Genomic DNA, 26,191 nt, shown 5'->3' with positions numbered 1-26,191 from the left:
TAAAGGACTTTTTTCCCCATTGCAAATAATAGCTAAATAGTGGATGCATTTTGATGTCTTTTACAAATAACAAGAAAATTCAGTCTCCTTAGAGCTCTTTTGTAGTATTCTCTCTTCCCTGGTTTCTTTCTCTCCCCCCTTTTTTTTTTTCTTAGGCTGCTACATATAGGATTGTAGTTTTGCAAAAAGTTAAAGAAAGATATAAAGAGAAAAAGATAAGTACCCGTACATGACTCTTCAGCAAAGAAAAAATATTTTGTGATTTAAAACCGATGACACTGAGGGAGGAAAGAAATTATATGTTCCCAATAAACTGTGTCAGGCAAGGAAAACGGAGAAAAAGACACAGAAGGATGAAGTAGCAAGGCATCTTTAGCTCTAAAACTGAAAGGATGAGGTAAGTAGGATTCATGCCTACATCCAGAATGCACATTAAATTCAACATGGACATTTTTTGCTTAAATTCTGTCAAATATTTTCTTTGTGAATAATTATAAATAAAAATGTAAAGCGAAGTAAAGCAAGTAAACATTCCAAGCTTCTAAAGTCACCAGTCCTTGTCTCACTTCTATTTTTGAGCTTATTTTTCATATGAGAAAAATTCAGGTGACAACAGGGAGAATGACCTCCCTTTCAAACATTGCTGCCAAGTGAAAGTATCTGATCTGCAGAACTCTAGCTTTCCTCTTTGCTTGCTGCAGATCTCATTTGTTTACTCTCGAAGACAAGTTTTCAGCCCTTTTTTTCTCTATAATAAAATAGCCATTTTTGAATATGTCCTCGTTGAAGGTCAAAGGGTTCTTTTAGGTTTTACAAAACCTAGTACACTGTACTTCTCACTGGCAGACAATATGCTATAAACCCCACCATGTTTTCTCTCCGTTATTGGCATATTTAAACAGGGGCAAGAGAAGAAGGAATGAGATGACCTACATCTTATCTGCACTTCTACTACTGTCTTCTTATGCAAACTTTGTCACCTACTGAATTCTCCTCATGTGGCTTGAATCCAAATCTGTAAAATGGGGAGAAAGTGCTTCTACCTTGCCCTTTCTCTCCCACCTGCTTTATTTGGTAGCAGGTAGCACAGATAGATCACAGAAATCACAACGATAGCAATTGTCTGTATTGGGCTGGTGTTATTTAATGCCTTCATTAATGACAGGATCAAGTGCACCCTCAGCAAGTTTGTAGATGACACCGAGCTGAGTGGTGCAGTTGACACACCTGAAGGATGGGATGCCATCCAGAGGGACCTGGACAAGCTTGAGAACTGGGCCTGTGGGAATCTCATGAGGTTTGACAAGGCCAAGTGCAAGGTGCTGCACCTGGATGGGGCAAACCCTGGTACCAGCACAGGCTGGGGATGAACAGATCAGAGCAGCCCTGCTGAGAAGGACTTGGGGGTGCTGGTGGAGGAGACGCTGGACATGACCCAGAAAGCCAAGCACATCCTGGGCTGCATGAAAAGAGACATGATTAGACAGCCAAGGGAAGTGATTCTGCCCCTCCACTCTGGAGAGACCCCACCTGCAGTGCTGCATCCAGCTCTGGGGTCCCCACCACAGGGAGGACATTGGCCTGCTGGAATGAGTCCAGAGGAGATCCAACAAGATGATTAAATGGATGAAGCACTTCTCCTACGAGGAAAAGCTGGAAGAACTGGAATTGGTCACCCAGGAGAGAAGAGTTCAGGGTAACCTAATTGTGGCATTCCAGTACCTGAAGGGAACTTATAGAGAAGATTGGACAAGACTATTCAAAAAGGGCATATAGTGACAGGACAAAGAGGAATGGCTTGAAAACTGAGAGTAGGTCTGAATTAGATATTAGGAAGAAGCTATTTACTATCAGGGTGGTGAGGCTCTGGAAGAGGTTTCCCAGAGAAGATGTGGATGCCCATTCCTGGAGGTGTTCAAGGCCAGGCTGGACAGAACTCTGAACAACCTGGTATACAGAAAGGTGTCCCTGCCAATGGCAAGGGGGCTGGAACTAGATGGTCTTAAAGGTCCCTCCTAATCTAAACCATTGTATGTTTTTGTGATACTGTGGTTGAAGTCTTGCATTATTTGTTTCAGACAGATCTCACAATGTAGACCACACATGTTTTTTTGTAGAAGTAATAATAACCCCCATATAGTTTTGCTGCCCTCTAAGGGTGTTTGATTTTTATGGATACTTGAAATACTAATTTGAGATAGCACCAGCACCAGCCATTAACTTCATATTATTATACATTTTCAAGGAATATATTTGGAGAAAGAGAAGAGCAGGAAGTTGCTTTGTACACAAACACGATGAGTTTCAGAATCTCCCAAATGACTTATCTATACTATTTATGTCAAGTTTACAACCCATCCATTGGCTGCACATCTATTTTTCTGTAGGCTTAATTAATACTTGGAACATTGTTAACATAGAGCATTCCTTGCTGGAAAGGCACAATCTCCAGGGGTTAGCTGAACACTGTTTTTCTGAGATTGCCAATCAAGTTTTCTTTTTCTGTTTTGAACTTCCCCTTATTACTAAATATAAAGATTTGGCTTTTATTGGAACATAGTTGGCTGAAGTGTGCTGAAATTATTAATTATAATAACAATTAAAATTACAATAATTAACGATTTGCTAGATTATTATCAATATTGAGATATTTGGAGTATTATTTCTCTTTTCAGCAACAGTCCTTTCTGAATCTAAACTTAGACTGTAATCATCACAGACTCAGGTTTCTATGCTTGTTTCTGAATAAAAACCTTCAATCTATTAATTTTTTCCATGAGGAAAAAACCTCATGGAGAAGGGTTTCAGCAGAAACTGTGCTGTAGTTTATGGTACTCTCTGTGAAGGATCTTCCAAATTCTTTTGAGCTGGAGAATAAATTTTAACCACTTTATGCCCTTCATCCTAATGAATGGAGAATGCTCAGGCAAGACAAAGGGAACAGGGATGCTATGTTGGGTTTGCATGGCCAGGTTCTGTAAGGCAGGGAGGCTGCTGTGAGAAGCTGTCAGAAGCTTCATCATGTCCAACAGAGCCAATGCCAGCCAGCTCCAAGATGGACCTGCCACTGGCCAAGCCCATGCTGGGACAGTGCGTTTAAAAAGGGGGAAAAGTCACATCACAGTTAACTACTTGTATATCTTATCAACAGAACAGAAGCTGGAAAGATGATGGCTCCTAATCTCATAATTTTTGTAGGACTTATCATGTGGAGTACAGGAACAAAAATACAGGAACCAAAAGCACTCTCTGCTCTAGAGCAGCTAAACGAGATTTTTCAGAAACTTTCTAGGAATATCAGATCTGACAGTACAAATTAGGCCTGTCTGCCTGGAACAGTCACGCTCTGTGAGTGACCCTATTTCTCCCTATTTATCTCCAGTCAGGAACAGATAGTGTCCTCTGCAGTACATCAGGAAACTACATTGACCAGAAGCATGTAAGCAGTACAGAAGTTCAAATTCCTAGAATTACTGTTCTGAGAAACTATTTCTTTGAAACTGAAGGAAGGAAAAAAAAAACACATATATATAAAATTTCCAGGTTCTGAAAGGACTGGGTGACACCACCAAGGCATTGGATTAGATACTTCATATGAGCACAGTTCAGTATTTGAGTCATTGCTTTTATGCACATGCAGTGCCTAAGTAGCTACTATATACAGTAGTTCAGAAGGTAAAATTTAATAGTTTTCACCATGGGTGAAACATGAAAATTATAGTAAACTGACTGTGCAAATCACTGTGTTGATTTTAGCCTACTCCTTACAAGCTATTGTTTAAATTTCAAAAGTCACCTTATATTTTGAAAGCATTAAAAAGTTTTTCAACCACAAGGAAAGCAGTAATGTTATCAATCAGATGACTGATACATTGCCATGGCTTTGTAAGGAAATACCTCATATAGTCATATCCTGCTAACCTCTCTTCAAGTCACCAAAAAAATTCTACCCAAGGATGCTCGTTTCACACTGCATAACTGTAGTTCAGTGATAGGACTGCAGAACACAAATTATATATTCAAAATTCATTATTAGGGTTCCATATCAACTTACTGGAAATTTATCATAGTGACATTTTAGTCTAAGTTGGAGCTAGTCACTATGCTTAAAGAAGACAGAATTTGATGTTATAGGATTCTTCCCATAAATTTGCTCATGATTCTACTATCTGCTTTTCCTATGAGCAACACTAAACACACCAGTTACATGAATTACTTCAATAAACCAAGGCTAGTTCAAAAACTGCTCTAGCTTCTGAAATAAGTACCCGATATGCAACATAGCCATCCTTGAGAAGGGTAAGAGTCTCATGAAGACTACCCATTACACAGCCTGTACAAGCTGAGTAGTGACTTTATGTACCAGAGATGCAAGTTATAAAGCATGTTTCAATATCCTCAGCAAAACCATGACATTATTTTTAGCAGCTGGGTCCTGTCTCTTTCTGCTGAAATGGAAACCACAGAAGATATTAATTGAATGCAGGTGTAATTCAGAAGTGTTTTCATTTCAGAGATTCAGCTCCCAAGAATAAAAAACACAGCTAGATATTTACTGTTAAAGTTTAAGCTAAGCATGGTGAAACAGGATACTGAGAACTCTGTGTTTTCATCTACATTTAAGATATGGCTGAAAAGGCAAAACTTCTGAACCCAACAGGCCACATATCCAAATTTCAACAGGGCAGGAAGCTAGGAGACTTGCCAAGGAAATGGAGAGCACTTGGAAGTACTCAAAGAAAAAAAAATGGCAGTGATTCCCCAATGCTATGGCAACAAAGTCCAGCAATGAGCTGGACATGTAGTTCCAGCATCTCTCCTTTCTCACCCCTAAGCACAGCCAGGGCTCTGGGTTACACAGACCTGACACCAAAGCCTCAGTGCTGCTGCAGGGCAATAGCAGCATGCAGCTCAGCATCCAAGCTGGATGGCTGGATGTCAACTACTTGCAAGGCACAATTGAGCTTCTTTGGGCTCTGTCCTGGGCAAATGTTGGTGAGGTTTTTTTTGTTTTGTTTTTTGGGTTTTTTTGCCTACAAAGGAAAAGTTTTTAATAGCCCACAAACTTTTCATATATATATATATATATTCACTATACCTGAAATGCCAGATTTCAGTGACTCCAAAGGCCTGACTTTCAGAACATAATGAATTCCTATGGCACATTGGCATCTATTAAAATGTTTTATGCTGCAAATCATGCTTAAGAACTATTTTTTTTCATAAGTTTTTTCCAGACTCTATAGAGTAACTCAACTTTCTCTTATTTCCATGAATTGAAGTCAGATCCCTAATGTAAATAAAACATTCCCTGGCAAAAGTATCATTTAACTTCTAAGTTTCAAACTCAGGAGCTCAAAACCAGGAGCCTAAATACCCAAGACACCAAATTCCAAACAAGTCAAGTGGATTATGAAAATGAATGAAACAGGGGAGGTGTCCCTTCTTCCTATAACTCTTGCTTTGGGCAGTTCATGCCTATGCTGCCTTTATGTTCATTCCACTTCTCTGGCTCCCTTCTTTTGTTTGTTCCTTCATTAAACCCCCCAGTAACCCCTTAAGGTCTTCAGAGAATGAAAATATTAACTCTAATATGCTTTCTGCTCAAAGAGTTTGTCATTATACTCATCTACCCCAGGACACAAAAATTACTTCCCCTGCTACATTGTGAAGGGCAAACCTCTTATTCTAGCTTTGTGCAGGACCTTGCATACTTATAACTCAAATTTGAGCCTTTTGGTATTATTGCTATGAATCCCAATCTGTTATCAGTAATTTTTAACTGAGCAAATGGCAGATTCCTGAGTTGCTCAGAAAGTTTTGACTATGATACTCTCACAGCTTACAGATACTGTAGCCAAGAATTCTTAAGAATTCTGCCAAAAGTAATTTTGGTTCTTATAGCCTTGGTTCAAACTCTGTAGCCTTCAAATACCATTTGTGTCACAGCTTCACCTCCAGAGTCTACCTGGCCACAAAATGATTGTGGTTGTTTTAACTGAACACAAGGGATCGAGACCTTAAATGGAAGCAGTTCTATTGTCATGCTAAAAGTATTAAAACACTTCATTTTTGTAAGCTCAGCCAAGTTAACAAGCTCTCCAGTTACTTTGACAAAGTCTTCTTTTCTAATACCAATAAAGCTTTTTTCCTAATAGCTGGGAAATAATAATTAGAAGATTTTCATGAGCTTTCTTTGAAATAGGAATAATAATAGTCTTTAATAACCTGAGGTCTGTTATTATTAGGGTCAGTGCACATGAACAAATTAATTTGGATTTGCTGAGAAGAGTAATAGTCATGCATGTTAATTATTTAGCTTATATAGTAAGTAGTACAAAACTGACAAGATCTGATTTATAACAATTATTTATCAAAATCTTGGTCATATTTCAGTATTTTGAACTACAAATGTTACAAGAATTTGTTTTAGCAACATCCCTTGAGGGGGAAGTTTTCCATACATGGAAAAGAAAAAGGAAAAAAATGCAGAGATCCAAATAATATCTTTTCCTTGATTTTGGCTATTTCTGGTAGGAGCTCAGGTAAGAGAGTGTCATCTCACCTTCATCCATCACTCACCATTTTTTTCCATAAATTCAGTTACACCTTTAATTAAGCCAAATGTTAGTAATAATGTATGGCTGAATTAATGTAGAATCTGCAAGATAAAATTTTTCTGTTGTTGTTTTCAAAGGTAAGAGGTTTGTCTGCCAGTTTATTTTCAGCAGCTTGAACATGGATTGTTTAGTAACAGGTGGACATGATTCCTGCAATAACCAAGGAAAATTCATTAGCAGGAAATTCAAATAGCAGAAAATAATCCAAAAACTTGCAGCCACCTGTTAACAAAAACTACATCAAAACACTACTAGCAGCAATACTCTGCTTTTTGATCTCATGCATAATAAAAAGCTGTCCATAGGAATACTCAAGGCACAAAACAACTGTGGAAACTCAAAAAAAGAAGCTGACAGGCAGCCAAAAATGCTGTAATCTTGTGTGCATACACTAGTAGATATGTATTTACAGTAGGAGAACAAATCCATTCTTAATGCTTTGTCACCAAAATAAAGGACTGGCAGTAACATCAAGCAAATCTAACAAAGTCATCCTGATCTGAGTTCTAAAATATAACACACTTCAAATACAATTTAAGACAGTACTTAAAAATGTCAATTGAAGAATTCATAATTTTGCAATTAAAGAAGACAGTATTAAGTCAGGTATTTTGAAAAAGTTTACCAGGCACGAATACTTTTAAATTTGTTTTGTAGTCTCACCTCTATACTGCTGCTCTACACCTCTAAGCTGCTCTACTTGATAAACTGCTGGCATGCCTTTTAAGACTTAAAAAATTTTTAATATATAAACCCAGCCTTCCTAAACCAATGAATACATTCCCACTATTAATAATGTCTCAATCCATATCCTTTGGGAGGAGACACAGAAATTCTCCCACTCATTTTTGTGACCTGATGACTTTTAGTCTAATTTTTATGGCTTAATACCAATTTCTTTAAAAAGGTAGTATGGGCTGATATATCTGCATATGATTCTTCCATCTGCTGCCTCTTTCCACTGATCCATTTCCACAGGGCACAGGTCATGATGAATCTAAAGGACTCCCAACAAATCATTCAAAGGTGTTGTAGCAGCTCTGTGCTCTGTTAAGTGTTAGACAGTCCACAGTGAATGCAGCACATTGAAATGGCTGACCAGCAGCAACAGTTGATTCTTCTTATGTTTCCAAAAGAAATGAGACTACTACTGACACCCCAGACGTACAATTTTGGAAGAAAAATTTGTATGCAACCATTCTTATTTACACAGGACTTCACTTCTCTTTGCAAAAGCTGCACTGAGTTTGGGTTGCACAGGCAGGACCTAAGCATGAACAGCATCATCTCTCTCAGGCTTTGGGAGAAATATAGATACTGACTGAGTGTGCAAGGAGGGGTTTTGGAAAGGAAATTCTACACAGTGAGGTGCTCAATGCCTTCTTCACTTTGGTCTTTATAGATAAGATTTGCATTCAGGTGTCCCAGGTCACCAAGACAAGTGGAAAATTCTGTCTGAAGCAAGAAAAATCTACCAATGGTGGAGAAGGATCAATATCTAAATAAGTTGGGAAAATACACAGGTCAATCAAACCTGATTGGATGTACCCAGGAGTGCTGAGGAAGCTGGATCATGTCAGACTTGAGGCCAACCTCAATTGTCTCTGAAACGTCATGATGACTGAAAGAAGCTCCTCAGAAATGGAAGAAATCAAATATCCTTCATATCTTTGAAAAAGGCAAGGATCTGAGGAACTACAGATTAGTCAGCCTCACTTCCCCACCTGAGAAGATGATGGTATCTTCTAAACAGATTAAGGACAAGAATGTAATTTGGAACAGTGAACACTGATTTATGAAGAGGAAATCATGCTTGACCAACCTGATAGCCTTCTAAAGATGACTAAGTTTGATGAACAGGAGAAGTGCCATGTATGTTGGTTATCTTAGTAAGGTTTTTGTTACTCACATAACATCCTGAGACTAAGCTAAAAAGTGCAGGCTAAATAAATGGACAGTGAGATAGACTGAAAACCTGCTGAGTGCCCAGCATCAGAGAGCTCTGATCAGCTATACAACATCCATTTGGAGATTATCAACATCCAGTCAACATCCACCTGGGAAAACACCAGATACTGGGCCAGGACTGCTTAACATCTGGACAATAAGGCAGAGAACACCCTCAGTACGTTTTCAGATGATACGAAATTTGGAGGAGAAGTTGGTACACCAGATAGTTTTACTGAGGGTAAGAGAGAGTTTTTATTCAGAGGGATCTCAGCAGGCTGGAGAAACTGACCACCGGGAATATCTTCAAGTTCAGAGGGAAACGCAAAGTCCTACAAGTATTAAGAAACAGCCTCAGGCACCAGGAGAGCAGAGGAAAAGCTACTTGCCAGAAAACAATCTGGAGATGCTGGTGGACCTGGGCTGAACATGAAGCAGCATTGTGCACTTGTAGCAAAGCTGGCCAACAGCCTCCAGAGCTGCATTGGGAAGAGTATTGCCAGCAGGTCACAGGATGTGATAGTGCCCCCCTGTTTCATGCTGCTAGGATCCTCTCTGGAGCGCTGGATCTTGCACTGTACTCCCTAGTACAGGTGACACATGGAGCAAATCCAGTGCAGTGCTATGAAGATGATTAATGGGGCAGAGCATCTGTCATACCAGGTGAGGCTAGTAGAGTTGAGATGTTCAGCCTGGAAATGAAAAGGCTGAGGGGAAACTTATCAATCTGTATAAATACCTAACAGCATTGAAGGAAGCTAGAAACTCTTAGTCGTGTCCAGAAAAGGGACTAGGGGAATAGCAAATTTAATGTGAACATAATGAAAAGAATTTGTTTGTACTCTGAGGATGATTGAACAATGGAAATAGTTGCCCAGAGAACTTGTGGAGTCTCCAACCCTGAAAACACTCCGAGTCCAACAGGGCACAGTCCTGTACGCGAGCTGTAGAAGCCATCTGTATCTGACCCTGCTCTGAGCAGAGGTATTAGACAAGATGGTCCCTTCCAACTTTATCCTCTCTTTTCTATGATTCTGAGAAATTATTTAAGCAGAATTCTTAAAACACTTTTTACAGAAGGAAACAGTAAGAACTGATTATTGCATTTTCTAGGTTATTGCTGGGTTATGGATTCAATCTCCTGCTAATTAATTCATAGGTTTAGCAGCTGCTGAAAATGTCTACATAACTATATATTTTAAGATAAAATCACAAGGTACTTCAATAAGCAGTTTTAAAATATGTGTAGCATAAACAGAAATAAGTGATGTACAATTTTAAAACAGATTTGACACCTTTACATCAATCCTCCTCCTTCTCTGTATGTGATCCAAATGGAAGATATCTGCCTAGAGAAGATTGCATCACCTTTGTAGATATAGAGACTGTTCAAAGGCAAGCTTCCAGCATAAATTATTTGTAGTACGAACATCTTGAAACATTTCAAGCCTAACGAGAACTACCTTCAGAAAACTCTGCTACATTCACTATGAGTGAATGTGTACTGTTTGAAGCCCCAGTTTTCTTTTATGGCTGTATACAGCACCATTTTTCTGACAGTGCACTCTCAGAAAAAAAATCAGCTTTTACCCTTTACCCACCAGACAGTTCTTCCATGCCACTCTGACCATATTTCATTCTGTATGTGTCAACTACATGCACAAGTAGATGACAATCCTACTCTGCATATCAGTCTCCACATGAGATGACCAGATCTGTGCTCCTGTGGGTGACCTCTAGCATTGTTTATTTCCACTATTTCCATAGGAAAAAAATATGTTCAACAGAAATTAAACAGAAGAGAGAGTCTTCTCAAAAAACTGAGCTATGAAATTGGTTTGGGGCTGGCAAATTGGCCCCACATCATATCAGCATTATTGCTAGCTATGTTGTATCAGGTCACCACCATACTAACCTGATGTTAAACATCAAGGTCAAGTATTCAGAAAGGCATAAGATGAGCTCCAAGCCTCTACCTGCCTCCCTATATGCTTTCTGAAGGGCAGGAAGGATGGGAAGTTAGGCCAGCAGTTCAGATTCTTTTGAAGGACATTTGGGGCTGAATGCAGTTAATCTAACTAAAGTTAGCTTAAGGTACTCGAATTTACTGGATTGAGGACTGGGTGAGCCTGGATTGACCTATGAAGAAGGGAGCACAGACAGGACTTCCAGGGTCAATTCTGAAAAGCTAGTAAAACCTCTCTTTGATAGTGGCTATTACCTATAGAAGGAGACTAAAACAAATATGCTTTTAGTCTGCACATTTCAGAGAGGGGTATAAAGCTGCAAAAGATGATTATGCACTTTGAAACTATACATGTTGTATTTAGTTGAGAGCAGGAATAGTTCAAGGAGTGTGTAAGACAGCTGTTACTAAAAAAAAATAATTGTTTTAATACTTGAGCATTATCTTAGCATACAATCTATTCCAAACAGTGTGACAATGGAGAGACCTTGGTGCCCTGTACTATGGTATTTGCAAGATATGGGTATCTGTAAAATACATATAAGACACTAATACAATAAATAATGAGCAATATTTGAAAACTTGCTCTTTTAACATTGTTTTAGAAATAGATGAACAGTTAGGATGCTGCTTTTCACACAGCATCTTTCATGTGCTCTGTAGGAATATCTGCTCAAGTACAGAAGAACGAAAACAACCAACATTTCTCACCTCTCATATAGACTAGATAATACAGAATTCAGACTGGTCTGTGTTTTTCATTACACTCGATATGTTTACAAGTCAGATGAAAGCAATACTTGCTCAAATGACCTCCTTTCTACTGTTTGGAAGATTTATGAAATGCAATATAGAACAGCAACAATAGTCAATCATAGGTGGCAGACTGCCCTTTTATTAGGCATACTGAAGCCAATTAATCTAAGCAAGCTTTCTCTCTTTACCTCCTGGAGGCAAGTATGCTTAGAATGCATTTAAAAATTCTGCAGCAATAAATAAAGGTGCTGAAGCTATTCATTTGAACTTTGAAAAATTATTTACGGGCACTTGAGATGCCAAGAATTAACATTCTACATCCTCTGCTGGGCAATATAATTTGATTAGATCCAAGACTTAAAAGATAAAGTTCTAAAACGAAGTCTTGTGGTACTGCCATCGTCAGGAGTAGCAGGGGAAGATAAAGGAATGCTTGTGAAAGGAGGTAAAAGCGGTAGGAACACTGTTTCTACTGTAGCAGTAGGAACCTGCCCTAACAGAGTAAAGTAAGCTGGGTTAATCACAAGTCTTCAAATAACGTTGCAAATGAAGGTGGTTACTGAACCAGGAACACAGAAGTAATCAGTTACTTGAATTTATTTCCAGATGTCAGATTATCTGTTATTTATATGAGACACCAAAGGCCATTTGAGGTGAAAAGCAAGTCCATAATAATCTTATTAATTATGAAACATCAAAACCCAAGATGTCTTAATTCATGTTCTAATTTTTGCAGTCCATGTGGTTCTAATTAGAATTGCTGTAATATATTCTCTTGGGAAGCCTTTAAGAAGAGTGAGTAACGTTTTAGTGGCAGTTTTCTCTTTCAGGGCACAAACTTAAATTCTCCTTTATTCTTGGATTACTTCAAACATCCTCCATGGATTATCTTCATTGTAAATTAAGTTATAATCTTACCAGTTTCACAGCTGGGTCCAGTGAAGCCTTGTGGGCAGGCACACACATTGGAAGCAATACAGGCTCCTCCATTCCTACACCCGTCTTTGCAAAATGCTGCAAAATGCAAAATCACAGTATGTGGGTAAGAGGGTCACACTCAGCAATCCCGCAGGTGAACGCAGTCTCTGCTAGCAGGCTGGCACAGAGCGCCGTCCGTGCAGCGTGGAGTGCAGAGACTGCCTTCTCCTAAGGACAGAGGTCACAAAGAGATGGTTTATGGCCCCCCTGCCTCACTGCCAGATGGGCTGACAAAGCTACAGGAGGAGATTAGAGTAAATCATCTGAAGACAACAGCTCCCATATGTGCTCCTTCCCATGCACTGGGAAGCAGTGAAAGACAACATCTTCCCTTGGAACAGACTCTTCCTAGGGCAGTGCTGGTCTGCTCTGCTGCCCAAAGGCCTGAATATTATAGGCACAACTGGCTATTAAATTGTCTGGCTACCTCAGTTCTTTACTAAGTAATTTAATAGAAACAGTAAAAATACTAATTTTATCTTATGGCATTCTGAAGAACTTCAAAACTTTTAGCATTTACAGTTTAAAGTCAATCCTTAGGTTTGTTCTTTGGCATGCCATGCTTATATATTTTGGTGTAGTATTCTCCAGAAGAGTTTGCTTTAAAGAGCTGCTTTTTTGGACCGAGAAATGCAACCACCTCTGATTGAAAACATAGTAGCTGTTAGTTGCTCTGATTGCGTCTGCAATATGGAACTGGAAATTCTCTGGCCAGAAGAAACCGTAGGTGAAACTAGACAGATGGAAGTTAAAACCAACACAAAGAGTTGCTTCGGGGCACTGGTCTGGCCCTGCACTAGTAACCAGCCAGAGGTGCCAGGCTTTGGTTTGCAGCTGCTCTGTGTAACAGCACCACTGATGAGGCCTTATGGCTCATCTGAGAGAAAACTGTTACAGATTTGAGCTATCCAGCTCTCAGTTTTGAGACACCAGCCTTTGGTGTAAGACCACTGCCACTGAAACATCTAAGCTTCCTGCCCCAGGGGTGCATGGTGCACAGGAAAGCAGCTGGAAGCACAGTGCATGAAAAGCTGGCAAAGGCATGGGGACAAGAGGTGCATCCAGGTCCCTTTGAAGGACACCGGCATCCAAGCCAGGGCTGAAGAGAAGTGCATTTCTCAGATTTCAATGCACAGGCTCGGAGCTTTCTCCTGCTTATTGTCTTCTCAATATTGAGGAGGGAGGGCAGGGATATACTTTTCTTTCACAGTGAGGCCAGGTGCACTCTGAATTGTCAGATCTGCAGCCAGAGCTCTTACTCGGAAGAGCTGACACAGTGCTGTAGGGTTATACACCTTCTCTTTGACCCAAAGAAATCTTTTGTAGCTGACTCACCTCCAGCAGAATAATTTGGGACTACTACAAAGCACAGCACAGGAATGAGTTGTGCTCTTCTGAAAGAATATGGCCTGGGTTTAAACCTCATCAGGATAAGACTTTCTTCTTATTCCCCAGAGAGCCCAGCACAAAAGGATATATTTGCTGACACGTCTCCCTCTACTCGTGTTTGACTGGAAGTGAACCAGGCTGCCATGTTTTACAAAGAGCTTGTCTTTGGAATATATAGAAAAATTGTACTGCTAACAGGTGATGGAATAACTAGTGCTAAGACCTTAATCAGACTTATCAATTAAAGAAATTCTGGGTTGCTTAGATTTGGCAACAGACAGCAGCAGAAGGCATCTATGTGATATTACCAGTGTTATCTCTGGACCCTTAGATTCTGACATCTAAGAGATCAAGATCACCGAGGCACAACCTCAAGGAGCACTGGGAATGATGCTGCATCTGTCCCACTTCTCATGTCTGAGCTCATTCCCCTACAGCTACACTACTTTTATTTTCAAGCATTCTCAATATATATCCTGTTCTCACAGCATGAGATCTTCCAAGGATTTGGGCCCAACTACAAAGTATAATTTCTTCTGATGTGAAATGCAACAGGAATAAAAGCAGCATTGTACCTCTGGGAAAGCATCCTTTTAAGACTAGAAATTTAAGTTCTAATGTTTAGCAATGAATGAGAATGTTAGAAAACATGACACCACCTCACTTGTAGTAAAGGTTTTGTGTGCCCATGTCTACTGCTTTTCTCACTTACAACAGGACATACCAAACAATTTTTAGTTCATCCAAGTAAAACAGCAAGTCATTGACCATGGACAATGTAAATCTGACAATGTTTTCACAGACATAACTTTCCTAACTGAAGGCTTCCTTGAATGGTGTACCATATATAGCAGCTGCTGACACAAAAAATGAAACATAACTACTTTGGATTTTAGAGCCTACTATCTATGTATGCATCACCATCAAATTACTGCAAACTGCCAAATGCAAAGCCAGTGTATATGCGCCTGTGAAGATCATACAGGTGCAGAACCCAAGTGTCTAGCCCGGCATTTTGTCTGTCTCGTCCGAGGCAAATGACCAGAATTGCATCAACTATGACAGAGCATCTCATTCAGGTTTCCAGCAGCTTACCTTTGCAGATGGTACCATTTCCTGTGTAGCCCGGCTTGCAGACGCAGTTGTGCCCACCCACGGTGTTGAAACAGAGCGCGTTTTCATCACAGTTGTGCTGGTTTGTTACACATTCGTCATGCTCTAAAAAGGGAAACAAGAACGGGATGATCCTGAATTTTTAAAACCTCAACAAAATAGGAGCTTTGTATAGGTTTCCAGATTAAAAAGAGAGAAACACAGTACTATTTTCTGGCAATAGGGCTAGCTACGTGAATAAGTAACCATGGGATAGCCAAGGTATTTATTTTTATCACATACTAGTATGTGATAACTGCACTGCAGCATAATTCCACTTTCATTAACAGGGAGCCACCATCATTACGCTTTCTATGTGGGCTACAGTATTCTCATAAACATTTGCTGAAGAGCTGGCTAGCATACTGAAAATCCATATGCAACTTGTACTGTATAATTTATTCATGCAGGTTTATCTTATGAGGGATTCTTAGGGTTTCCTTCAGAAAGCTGACTAATGGTGCCAGACACATGCTCCAAACTGCAAAAGGCATGGGTAGCAGAAGGCAGGTCTTCAAAGTGCAGCCCGTGTTTTCCCTCCCTTCAGCCCATACAAAGTGCTTTATTTAGACAAAACAAATAACCTGAAAACAGAGGTCTGCCTGCTTTAAAAGGGATTTCTAGCACGGTACGTCCTAGCACCAGAGTGTGATGGATGAGACTCCTCAGTCTGGTGAGTAGGACATACAAGGAAATATCCCTTTTGGGAATAAATTAACAGTCTGGAGAATGAGATTTTGTGCTGACTTGTAATGCACTACTTAATCCATAAAAAAACAAAAACAACATTGCTTAAGTATTTAAGTTACAGAACATTTTAATATTTCAGTTTGTGATTTTTAAGAGATGGTATACAGAATCTTATTTTAAGACGTCCTAAAATGTCATTTCAAAATGATACATGAAAGGCTCTATTATTTTCAAAATGCAGTATCTTAGTCTGTAGGCGTCAAAATAAAATGCTTCCATCTTCTGGAAATACCTTGAATTTTTGTTAAATCAACAGTATTCATCTACCTACCCACATATAATTTCAGAGCCCTGAAATTTAGATCTCAGGAAAACCAGCTGTTTGGAGAACATAAAGACATCTAATTTTAATCAGCACATGTGGACTAAGCCACATGTGAAGCTTTCATAGCCATCATTCTGCTCAGATTTTAGTGAATTCTATTAGTACAGCTTAGACCAGTTCCAGCTATTTAGCACAAGTCTTAAATCTGGAATCAGATGCTCTTTCTTCCCCCATTTTGAGGGGGAAGACTGCTCTGAATCTTCCTCCATATAAATAATGTCTGCACATATCCCACTGACTTGTCAGGAAAATTAATTTCTTAACATTTGCAAATCACTATGGAAATTTTCAGCTTGCTATTTCAATAGTGGCCATAAACTGAAGGAGTATAAAACTGGCAGAATGGCACATAACCAATCCATCAGGAGAGGTAAATTTTCCTCCAGTAATGGCAAGGACTTGTTGTTGAAAAGGGGGAAACATTCCCCTCAATGTAACTAATAAATTTTAAATGCTACACAAGTTTAGTTTTATTTTTGTGGGTTTGCTGTTGTTGAGTGTTTATTTGTTTGGTTTTTAATAACATTAACCTAACATCCCTCTTCTAAACAAGGAGTTGTGTCTCTTGTATAACTAATCATGCTCTCTTCAACCCTCACTGGATTCAGCAGAGCACAGGCTGCAGGCCTCTACCCTCCAGCACGAGATTTAATTACTTTGCTCTCAGCATGAATAACTAAAATTGTTATTGTTCACCAAATGATCCAGCCCCTCTAAAATCCACTTAACAATATTTGACTCTGACCTCCTAACAGTGAAATCTCTTATGCTAGCTGAAACAGTACTTATATGAAACCACCCTATAATAGAAAAATAAAGTAAGGGTCGTGCAAATTAGGTAAAAAAAAAAGTATAATCTATATTGTAAAAGTATCCTGGCTTTCTTATTTTATGTTAACATTATGATATTATTTAAATATTTTTTTGTTTAAAAAATATTAATTATTTTGTAATTTTAAAATAGCACACAAGAATAAAATAACTATGGGAATGCATGAAATGTATTCAGCAGGCCAAAATATCCTGCAAAACCATAATCTTGGTATCTCAGGAGGAAGAGTCCCTACAGCAATACATCACACTTGTAAACTCAGCTGAAATAACTACATTTGACAAATTAACTATCATGCTCAAAGAGGAAGCACAGTCATCCATCTTATGCCTTAGGAATGCAGAAGCACTCCTGCACCTACAGCAGCTCTTAACAAGGGAAAAGAGTATGTTGGAGGGCAGCAGGTGTTTGCAGACTGCCACAATAAGAGGAAGGGCTCTATGAGTGTGGCTGGAGCAGATCTGAAAGCCCACCAAGGTTTGCAGGACCAGAGCCTTGAAGATCATTTGCATAGATATATGTTCTTCATATAAAGAGATGACTGCCACATTTGAATATGCCTTCCTAACATTTACTTTCTTGGGGGTAAGAAAACCTTATATCTTTCAAGACAGATTTTTTTCCTTAAAGCATACTATATCAATGAAATTAATTTTCCATCAGCTAAATAACAGGACTTGGATGCAAAGGTAATATGCCTGGTATCCTACTTAAGCTTTGAGGTTTCTTATCCTCCTTTAAGAAAGTTCATGGAGGATGATTCTGTAAAAACTGTATTGAAACAGCCATCACTTCTGTGGTTGTCTGCTCAAACTTCAGGTCTATTTTTATTGAAATCACATATTACTGACTCATGAAAAATTCATGATCTGATAAATGATTCCTGGATTGAAGTTTACATGTCACTTTTAGAAGGAAAATGTTTCCGAGTAAGGAGAAGATCTGTGATTCAATTAAAGGAGGTTTTTAGATGATTGGACTGCAAAAAAATCAGAAAAAAATGGATCAGTGTGTTTTACAATCCATCTAAATTTGTTTCTCTGTATCACCTGATCTTAGCTTCAATAATACACTTAAAACCATTTAAACACAGTGTTTCTTCATATTACTTTCTACCGTGACACCTAAGAGAGCAGACAGCTTGTACTTCAGAAGTGGCTCTGTTTTGGACTGATTACATGGTTAAACTACATCTGAATACATCCTGTACATAAACCATGTCACTACATCTTCTCTTTCAGCACTTGGCACACTATCCATACCAGTTCAAAGAGACCACCAGGAACAGGTTTATCACTAGTGATAGCAAGACAGATTGTTCAGCTTTGTTAAAACAGAAATACTTATTATTAATAAAAAGGGTAGTGTTCTGTTCATAATTCTTCATTAATTCATGCTTGTCACTTTGGTTTCTTTTTTAAACAAAACACTTGGAAAAGTGTTTAAAAGAAAAAGGAGAAAATTGCAGAGCCTGAGCTGAGCAATCTTAAATACCAAATCAGAAACTGCAGAAGCAGATAGGACCATGCATTACAAAGAAGCTAAAAATACAATTTATAAAAGAATCATTAAAAGAACCTGCAATATGTTTTTTAACTTCAAAAACCAGTTTAGAAACATTATTTGACTAATTCAGAAACGTTAAAATTTTATTTCTCAAGGCCATTTATTTAAAAAAATCTTTAGAAATCATGTGACACGTTTGATGAATGTTCCATACTTATTTCACTGCATACCATAATGAATATAGGAACAAGCCAGCTACAATAGTATTACAGATGCAAAGAAAAAAAATATTTTTCCAGAGAAATTTTAGTGATTTACCAACCTGAACTTGCATAAACATCTTGTACAAAGACCAACTGCATTGGTTTCAATGATGAATTCTAAAGCTTTATTATCTAATATATCTGAAATACATTTTGCACTGTCCAGGACTCATGTGTCAGGCTCAACAGTGTTAAAATTAATAATATCTCTGTTCTGGGAATCAAATGAAGCTTTAAATACTCTGCTTATATTGACTAAACTATCTCTGAAATGAGATCCTTCTAAACAGAGAAAAAATTTTAACTCCAAAATTCCCTATTGCCTCATAGTAATAACAACAGTAACAGTAAGTGCTCATGAATGTCTCATTAAGTAGTTCTTACAACACAGACAACTTCAAAAGGCAGAAATTATGTGATGATGCAACTGATTTACTTTTGCATATTTGTGTGTGCAAATACATTGTATACACAGACAAAAATATATATATATACATACATACATATCTATATATAGAGGCACATACAGTAAAAATCAAGAATTCTATTTTATTCTGATTTATTTTGAAATACTATTTCAGAATATTCCATATTGATTGATGGAGAAAAACTTTACTTCAGAAGGGTATCTAGGGTGAAGTATTGCATCCTACAAAGTGAGACTGGTGACAAACTGATCAGGACCCACTAGATGCTGTGATTCATCTCAATGCAATGACAGCTGGGGACATGTCTTACCAAATTTGTTATCTGTGCAGAGATTTTTGCTGAACTTAGTAAAATTTAACATGTTGTCCACAAGGTGTGGCACCTGTCTCCTCATCTGCACTATACAACATCAACCCCTAGCCTTCCTACCATGTATGTTATGATTAAAAATAAATGTCTGTATAGCATTTCCTACATGCATACTGCAAGCCTTCCCAATACTTGCTTTGTGTATCCAAGTTCTGCAGAGGTCTAAAAAAAATAAATAATCATAATCCAATCCAATAGCAATGATGACTGAGTTGCATCCCTTGCTTAGGGATGAATAATATGCCAGCAGTTTTCCTGAACCATCCATTAACAACACTGGAAAATAAGAGCTGAGGTAATCTTTAAGATGCAGAAATGCATGTAAGTTCCCAAAAATATAAATAGAATACATCCCTGCAACTGTAATCTTGTAACACCATGCAACAGATATTCATTGCTGAGTGAAGAACTTGTGAACCCAGAATAAATAAAAATCATTTAAACAAAGAGAATATATTAGGTATTTTCACTTTTTCCACATTCAAGAATTGAAATTACTTTCGCCTTCTGTCTCATTCTCATTGACTTGGTATAGAACTACAGAACAATGATGACCAGCTGGCCATCTGATGTGGCAGTGACAACAGATGAGATTTACTTGAATTATCAATAGCCAACACACTTAAATGCCCACTTGCAGCTTATCTGAATTACAAGGGGATTTTCCCCCACCTATAGTTCATGTACGAGACAAAAATTAGTAGCAATTATATGTGTAATATGGAAGACTTACTCCATCAGGATCATTTGAGAAGTGGCAGATGGTTAATCTCTTTAAGACTTCATATTAACTCATTTAAACTCTAATTGGCAGAGTTAATTTAAATCACAGTATATGCACACTCTTTTTAAAGAGCAAATGCTGTAAATTTATTGAACTATTTGCTGGAAAGTGTCCGAAGAAGGGCACTGAAACTGATAAAGGGACCAGAGAACAAATCTTATGAGGAGTGTCTGAGGGAACTGGGATTGTTTAGCCTGAAGGAGGCCCAGAAGGACCTTCTCTACAACCACCTGTCAGGAGATTGTACACAGGTGAGGGCTCAGTCTTGTCTCCAAAGCAGCAGGACAAGAGAAGTTGCCCTCAAGTTGTGCTTGGAGATTTAGATTGAATACTACAAAAATATTCTTCACTGTAAAGGCTGTCAAGCACTGGAATAGGCTGCCCAAGTGTTTGAGTAACCATCCCTGGAGGCATCTAAAGACATGTATATGTGGCACTTAGGGACACAGTTCAGTGGTGGATTTGCCAGTGCTGGCTTGGACTTAAAGGCCTTTTCCAACCTACAGAAGTCTATGATTTTATATTTTCCATACATTTATGTTCAAATTTTTGATTGGTGTTCCTCAATTCATTTTTTTCTATATATATTCCTTAATTTAAAAAATTGAACCTGTGTTTTAATTACTCATAGAGTTACCATCACATAGTTTACCCTTAGTTAATGCTTGAGTCATTAATGATTAATGACCATTAGCAGCTTCAGTTCAAAGCTGGGGACACCAAAAGCCAGGTCTACAAGAGCGTTTCCTGCTAATCCTGTTACTTAACTGATTTTTGTATTCATCTACTCCCATATATCCATGCTGTTCTTGGTCCTCAATTTCTAATTCTTTCTTCAGTGCAGCCATAATGACAATTTCTGTAGAGCAGCTGCTTGTTCCCTCCCCAAGCAGGATCAGGGAGAGAATTGGAAGGGCAAAAGCCAGAAAACTCATTGTTTGAGATAAAGACAGTTTAATAGAGAAAGCAAAGGCTGCACATGTAAGCAAAGCAAAACCAGGGGTTAATTCCCTGCTTTGCAATGGCAGGCAGGTGCTCAGCCAGCTCCAGGAGAGCAGAGCCCCATCACATGTAATGGTTACTGGGGAAGACAAACCCCATCACTCCAAATGTTCCCCTCTCCCTCCTCCTTCCCCGCACTGTATCCACTGAGCATGATGTCACACGGTCTGGAATCTCCCTGTGGTCAGTTTGGGTCACCTGTCCTGGCTGTGTCTCCTCCAAACCCCCCAGGCACCCCCAGTCTCCTCCCCAGAGTGGCAGTTCAAAGAGCAGGGAAGTCCTTGGCTCTGTGTAAGCCCTGCTCAGCAATAACAAAAACATCTCTATATTATCAACCCTGAGTTTAGCATAAATCTAAAACATAGCCCCACACCAGCTACTATAAAGAAAATTAGCTCAGCCCCAGCTGAACCCAGCACATCTATATTCAGAACTTTCCTACTTTTTTCTTTTAATTATGTATAAAATAAAAATAGCTCTGGCATGCACATGGTTCTAGTCTCAAGGTCTGTTTTAGAGATCATCCTGCTTTATGAGATGCTGTTTCTGTTGGCAATTGCTTAGTCCATTGTTGTTCTTCAGGGCAAACAGCTCTCATTAACTCATCCAGATCTCTTTTCTCTCTTCCAGCTATTAGCTTATTTACTTATTCTATATTTGGTGTTAACATGGTAAAAAAGGGAAAATAAGGCAACTGTAAGGAAACCTTAGGAAGAAAATCCCCTTGGGGATACACGTGAAATCCAGTGTTCCTTTTCATATCCATATGAAAATTTAAAAAAAGCTCCAGAACTGCATCCTAGTTATACTACTAAGAAAATATAAAAAGCAATCTATATTACTGGCAGTTACTGATGTGGGATTAAAAGTAACTGAAAAAACAACAGACTTTCATCTGAAGAAAATTATTTTGCACACCAAAGCCTACAAGAAGTGTATACTTTTTTTCCTATCCTTTGACTTTGAGACTTTTTTCTTTGCAAAAATCTCTTTACTTTTTGGTTATTCCTGTTCTGGATTTTCCTCCTAGACTTATGGAATACATGACCCCTAGTTTTAAGTCCTTTTGAATTCTCCATTAGTAATTCCAAATTCTATAGCTCTAATAATGAATTGTATGGCTCTAAACAAGATAAACTCTCATCTAGGACTCAACTTGAAAAGGTTAACACAACTTAAATGCTGACCAGTCCACATTTTGTGTGAGATCTGCACACCAAGAAGTCTGTGCCAAGATCTCTTGCAACACTGGGAAGACAAAGATATACTAAGTAATTTCAGACAAAAAAAAAACAAGTTGATGGATAAAATACATATTTTGTGGCAGACCTATGCTTATTTCCTCTATCTTCTTCTGTAGCTCTTGATCAAATCACTTAGACTTTGATAAAACCCACCTAAGATTCTTCTTCCTCAAAATGTGTTTTGTAATTTCCAATTTCATGGAATAATATATATTTTTACAAAATACACTCCTCTAATGGAGGTTTCTATTGCAATATTAATCAGTGTTACTCCATGTAACATCCTGTGAATTTTTATACTTTTTAACCAGTGAGGCAGAGTAAATATATTGAAGAATATTTTGCCCGACAGCTAACGTTAAAAAAGATTTAATTTCTCTCCACTTTCTTTCAACATCTGCCATTTTCTATATTCCATCTTGAACAGAGAAGAATCCTTTAGAGAAGGATTTTCTAAAGCATTTAGCAGAGACTCAACTGCTTCCCCTAAAGGAACGTCTGTAACTCCCACTGATTACAATGGCAGGACTGTAGCATAAATGAAAAATGATTTTGAAAATCCCACCTTAAGAGATTTCAGTCTAGACCTTGACAAGGACCTTGTCACCCACTTCTTTTTTGCCTTAATTCAAAATGATATCTTAATATCTTTTACCAGAGACATTTTAAAATAATGTTTCTATCTTTTAAAAGGTATTTCATTGTGTACACTTCCTAGACTTTCTCCACAGATTAATCTATTTTTTTCTCTTTTTTTTTCTTTAGCCAGATGCTCTACTTATTTCTAGATAAATCTTAATTTCAACTTTAATTGCATACAAAACCTCCCAGACATTTATAGATAAACTGAAGCTTTCAAAATCTTCTGTTATGTGGTTGAAAGTGATAACAATAGCAAATTCTGCATCTCTCATGGTACTCCCTACCTTATTGCTAGTAGAACAACCAGACTAAAGCTGCAAATACAATTTCCTCAGCCAATGGAAAAATGTTTATTTTAGTTCTTCTAATTCCAAACCTTTTTATTTACTGCTTCCTTACTAAAAGGCTCCAAGTTATAACAAGTCTGCCACTAGTAATAGGTACCTGTTGGATGTTTGGCCTCCCTCCCACACATATTCGTGTTACACAAATAAAAGCTGTAAAGCAACCTGACTGCTGTTGAGGCTGCTAACTTGCTGCCTGTTCTCATATTTCATTAGTAGCAATGAACAGATTACCCACATGCCCAGAAGGCTCCATAAAAGTGCCCACCTCTGAACACTTTCTCAGCACAAAGTTAACAGAAGGTGGATATGCACAAAGTGGTAGAAAGAAAGAAAGAAAGGTGTCTCAGCAATCAAAACTGCCAGAGAACAGTAATGTTCTCAAAACCCTCTAGAAACAGCTGGTGCTGCTTTATTCTTTTTGACCAGGGATTGTCAACACCTTTCAGGGGTTTCTGGAAAGTCAGTTACCACATTACAGCACCATTACCTAAGTCAGCACTTGCCTGGCAAAGAAAATGAGAGGCACCACAGTGGTGGATGAAATGCTGCTGTTGCTTTGATCCTGCTTTTGTCTACAGGAATCTGGAGCAACTTGCCTATACCAGAAATGTTAGGAAACAAATGGGCTTTTTTTCTTTCTTCTCATGCAGCAGAGACATTCCTAATGCATGAAGTAGTTCCTCTCATTTTCCTGGCAGTGGTGTGACCAAGACACTCAGATCACTCACTGTATATCAAGGACAGCACTATTTTTGGTAATATAAGATGCTCTAGCTCTCTAGGGAGAGGAGGCCTTCTTTAAGTGTTGTTCACCTGATTTTTAAGAGAGTTCTCTACTAGAAGATGGGGACAAAATTATACTTCATTGGTGGTAAGGTAGAGCAATACTGCTGCTTTTCCCTTTAGTCAGCCTTGATGCCATCTCCAGTGATACACCAAATTTTCCCTAGCATACATCCCCTGCAATAGTTTACAACGGCACACCAAAACAGCACAGAAAACACATCCTTGGTGAACACTGCAGGCCAGCTGCCTTCCCTGGAAACAAAAGCCCTTGAGAATGGGAGAATGGTACAGCCAGTCTTCATCACTGTGCAGTACCAGGGAGGAGCTAACACACACACCCAGCCTTGAAAGCCATGAAAGTGCTCCTGGCTGCTGCAGTTCAGATAGAGCCCCTGATGCCAGAAGATAACCTGCAGAGCTGTCTGAAGTGATTCTAACAATAAGCTGCACAGCACAGTAAAGGAGATGCAATGAAATGTGCTCTCGCCTTCCTTCCCCCACCTCTGTAATGGTATGGAACTTGACACTGGCTAGTTTGTTTCAGGGTAGATTTTCCAGACCACACCACGTTTTCGTTGCCACAGTTCAAATGCTAGTGTCTATCAAGCTTACAAATAACTATTTCTGTACTTACATGCATCATAAAATCATTAAGATTGGAATAAGCTTTAAGATAGCTATGTGTATTTTATATTGATAAATAAATATTTGCATAGGCACATCTTTACAAAGCAAAATTTACATATCTGAAAAATTCTGCCGTCAAATTTGCTGTCTTGTATAAGAACACCATGACTTGTTCTAATAAGCAGAACCAAAGATATGAAGTCTACATTATTGTTCAGGTCCCAAAAAGTTAAAATATTAATTTAGAATCAATGAAGTTAAGAAGAAAGTAAACATTGACCAGATATTCCATTTTGCTACTATTACTATCATACCAGAATGCCTTCACCTCTGTAACCCTACTTCCTTCACAAGCCTGCTCTTTGGAAAAGTCAGGATTTAAGCAGAGATTCTGTGAACAACTCTGAAGCACTTCAAACTAAGATGAAGCCCATCCTATGGAAGATATATTAAGGTACACACAGGGTATTCAAAGCAGACTGTAGTATCTGTTCAAACTACCACCACCACCAAACTTTATTTACTCTTCAAGCATTAAAATGATGCAGGCAGAATTTAAGTTCATCCAGTTTCACCTTCTGAAGTGTTAGGAACAAGGCAACAAACTTTTCTTTACAAGTATTTACACTCTCCAAAATTTTGAAAACACTTGAACAAATTAGAACAGATAGTCTTGATGAATCCTCACCTTTCTAGAAATCAATCTTATCTTGAGTAAGACTGGCCATTTACCCCCACTTTGAGTAGCATGAAACCTTTAGCTTTGTTTCTTTAAATGTATTGTCATTAAAAGACTCTACTACAGGTTTCCAAATCCTAAACATCAAAGTTAACACTGTGTGACAGCTGCTGTGTTCCAAACTCATCACATTTACTGGTCTGTAACAGGGTAAATGACACAATTACCTGCTGTAATTACTGTTGCTGACAATATATTTTTCCTGGTGATTGGTCTGTGTGACTCAGAGCTGCTTATCTTTGTCAGTCCAGCCCAAATTTCCATTTCCATGTGACTTGGACATTAACTTACAAAGTATTTACAAATTAGTTCCAATATCTGCCAAGGCAGATACTTAGGATAGTTTCATCTTTTATTGCATGTTTAAGCAGTCGACCACTCTAATATTATTTTGCATTAGAAAATAACTATTAATTATTAAATTCTGTGCCCCATTCAAATTAAATGCACCTTTATTAGCATTGGGAGACACTTCAAACAGGTGAATATAATGAAGGAATAAAATCTAAATAAATAAGAACATTGAGCATTTTAAAAAAATATCATTCTTAAAGCAAAATTAATTTTAAAAAAAAGATAAAACATTTTGACACTTAATTCTAATTGTTTTCTTATGACAATTTTAAAGAACAGCTACAGAAGACAGCAGTGACTCGATTTTAAGTGGTGTGAGTTATGGTGTAATCAAGCTAGCTCACTGCATGTGTTTTCCCTGGAATACCTTTTACTTTAAAAATA

The 26,191-nt window shown here is 38.2% G+C and overlaps 1 protein-coding gene across 1 annotated transcript in view; it reads right to left on the bottom strand.

The window, feature by feature from the left end:
- LOC131573667 (protein NEL-like) overlaps positions 1 to 26,191 on the bottom strand; it is a 137,712-nt gene that overhangs the window by 26,716 nt on the left and 84,805 nt on the right. The window contains exons 14-15 of the mRNA XM_058827845.1: positions 14,752 to 14,874; positions 12,208 to 12,303 (exon numbers count right to left, since the gene is read on the bottom strand). Of these exons, the coding sequence (XP_058683828.1) occupies positions 12,208 to 12,303; positions 14,752 to 14,874 (219 nt within the window). The remainder of the gene's footprint in view (positions 1 to 12,207; positions 12,304 to 14,751; positions 14,875 to 26,191) is intronic.

Source organism: Poecile atricapillus, chromosome Z (genome assembly GCF_030490865.1).
Source record: "Poecile atricapillus isolate bPoeAtr1 chromosome Z, bPoeAtr1.hap1, whole genome shotgun sequence".
In the NCBI taxonomy this organism is placed as follows: domain Eukaryota; kingdom Metazoa; phylum Chordata; class Aves; order Passeriformes; family Paridae; genus Poecile; species Poecile atricapillus.
The sequence above is the reverse complement of the archived record's forward strand: the minus strand, read 5'-3'. Positions and strand labels throughout refer to the sequence as shown.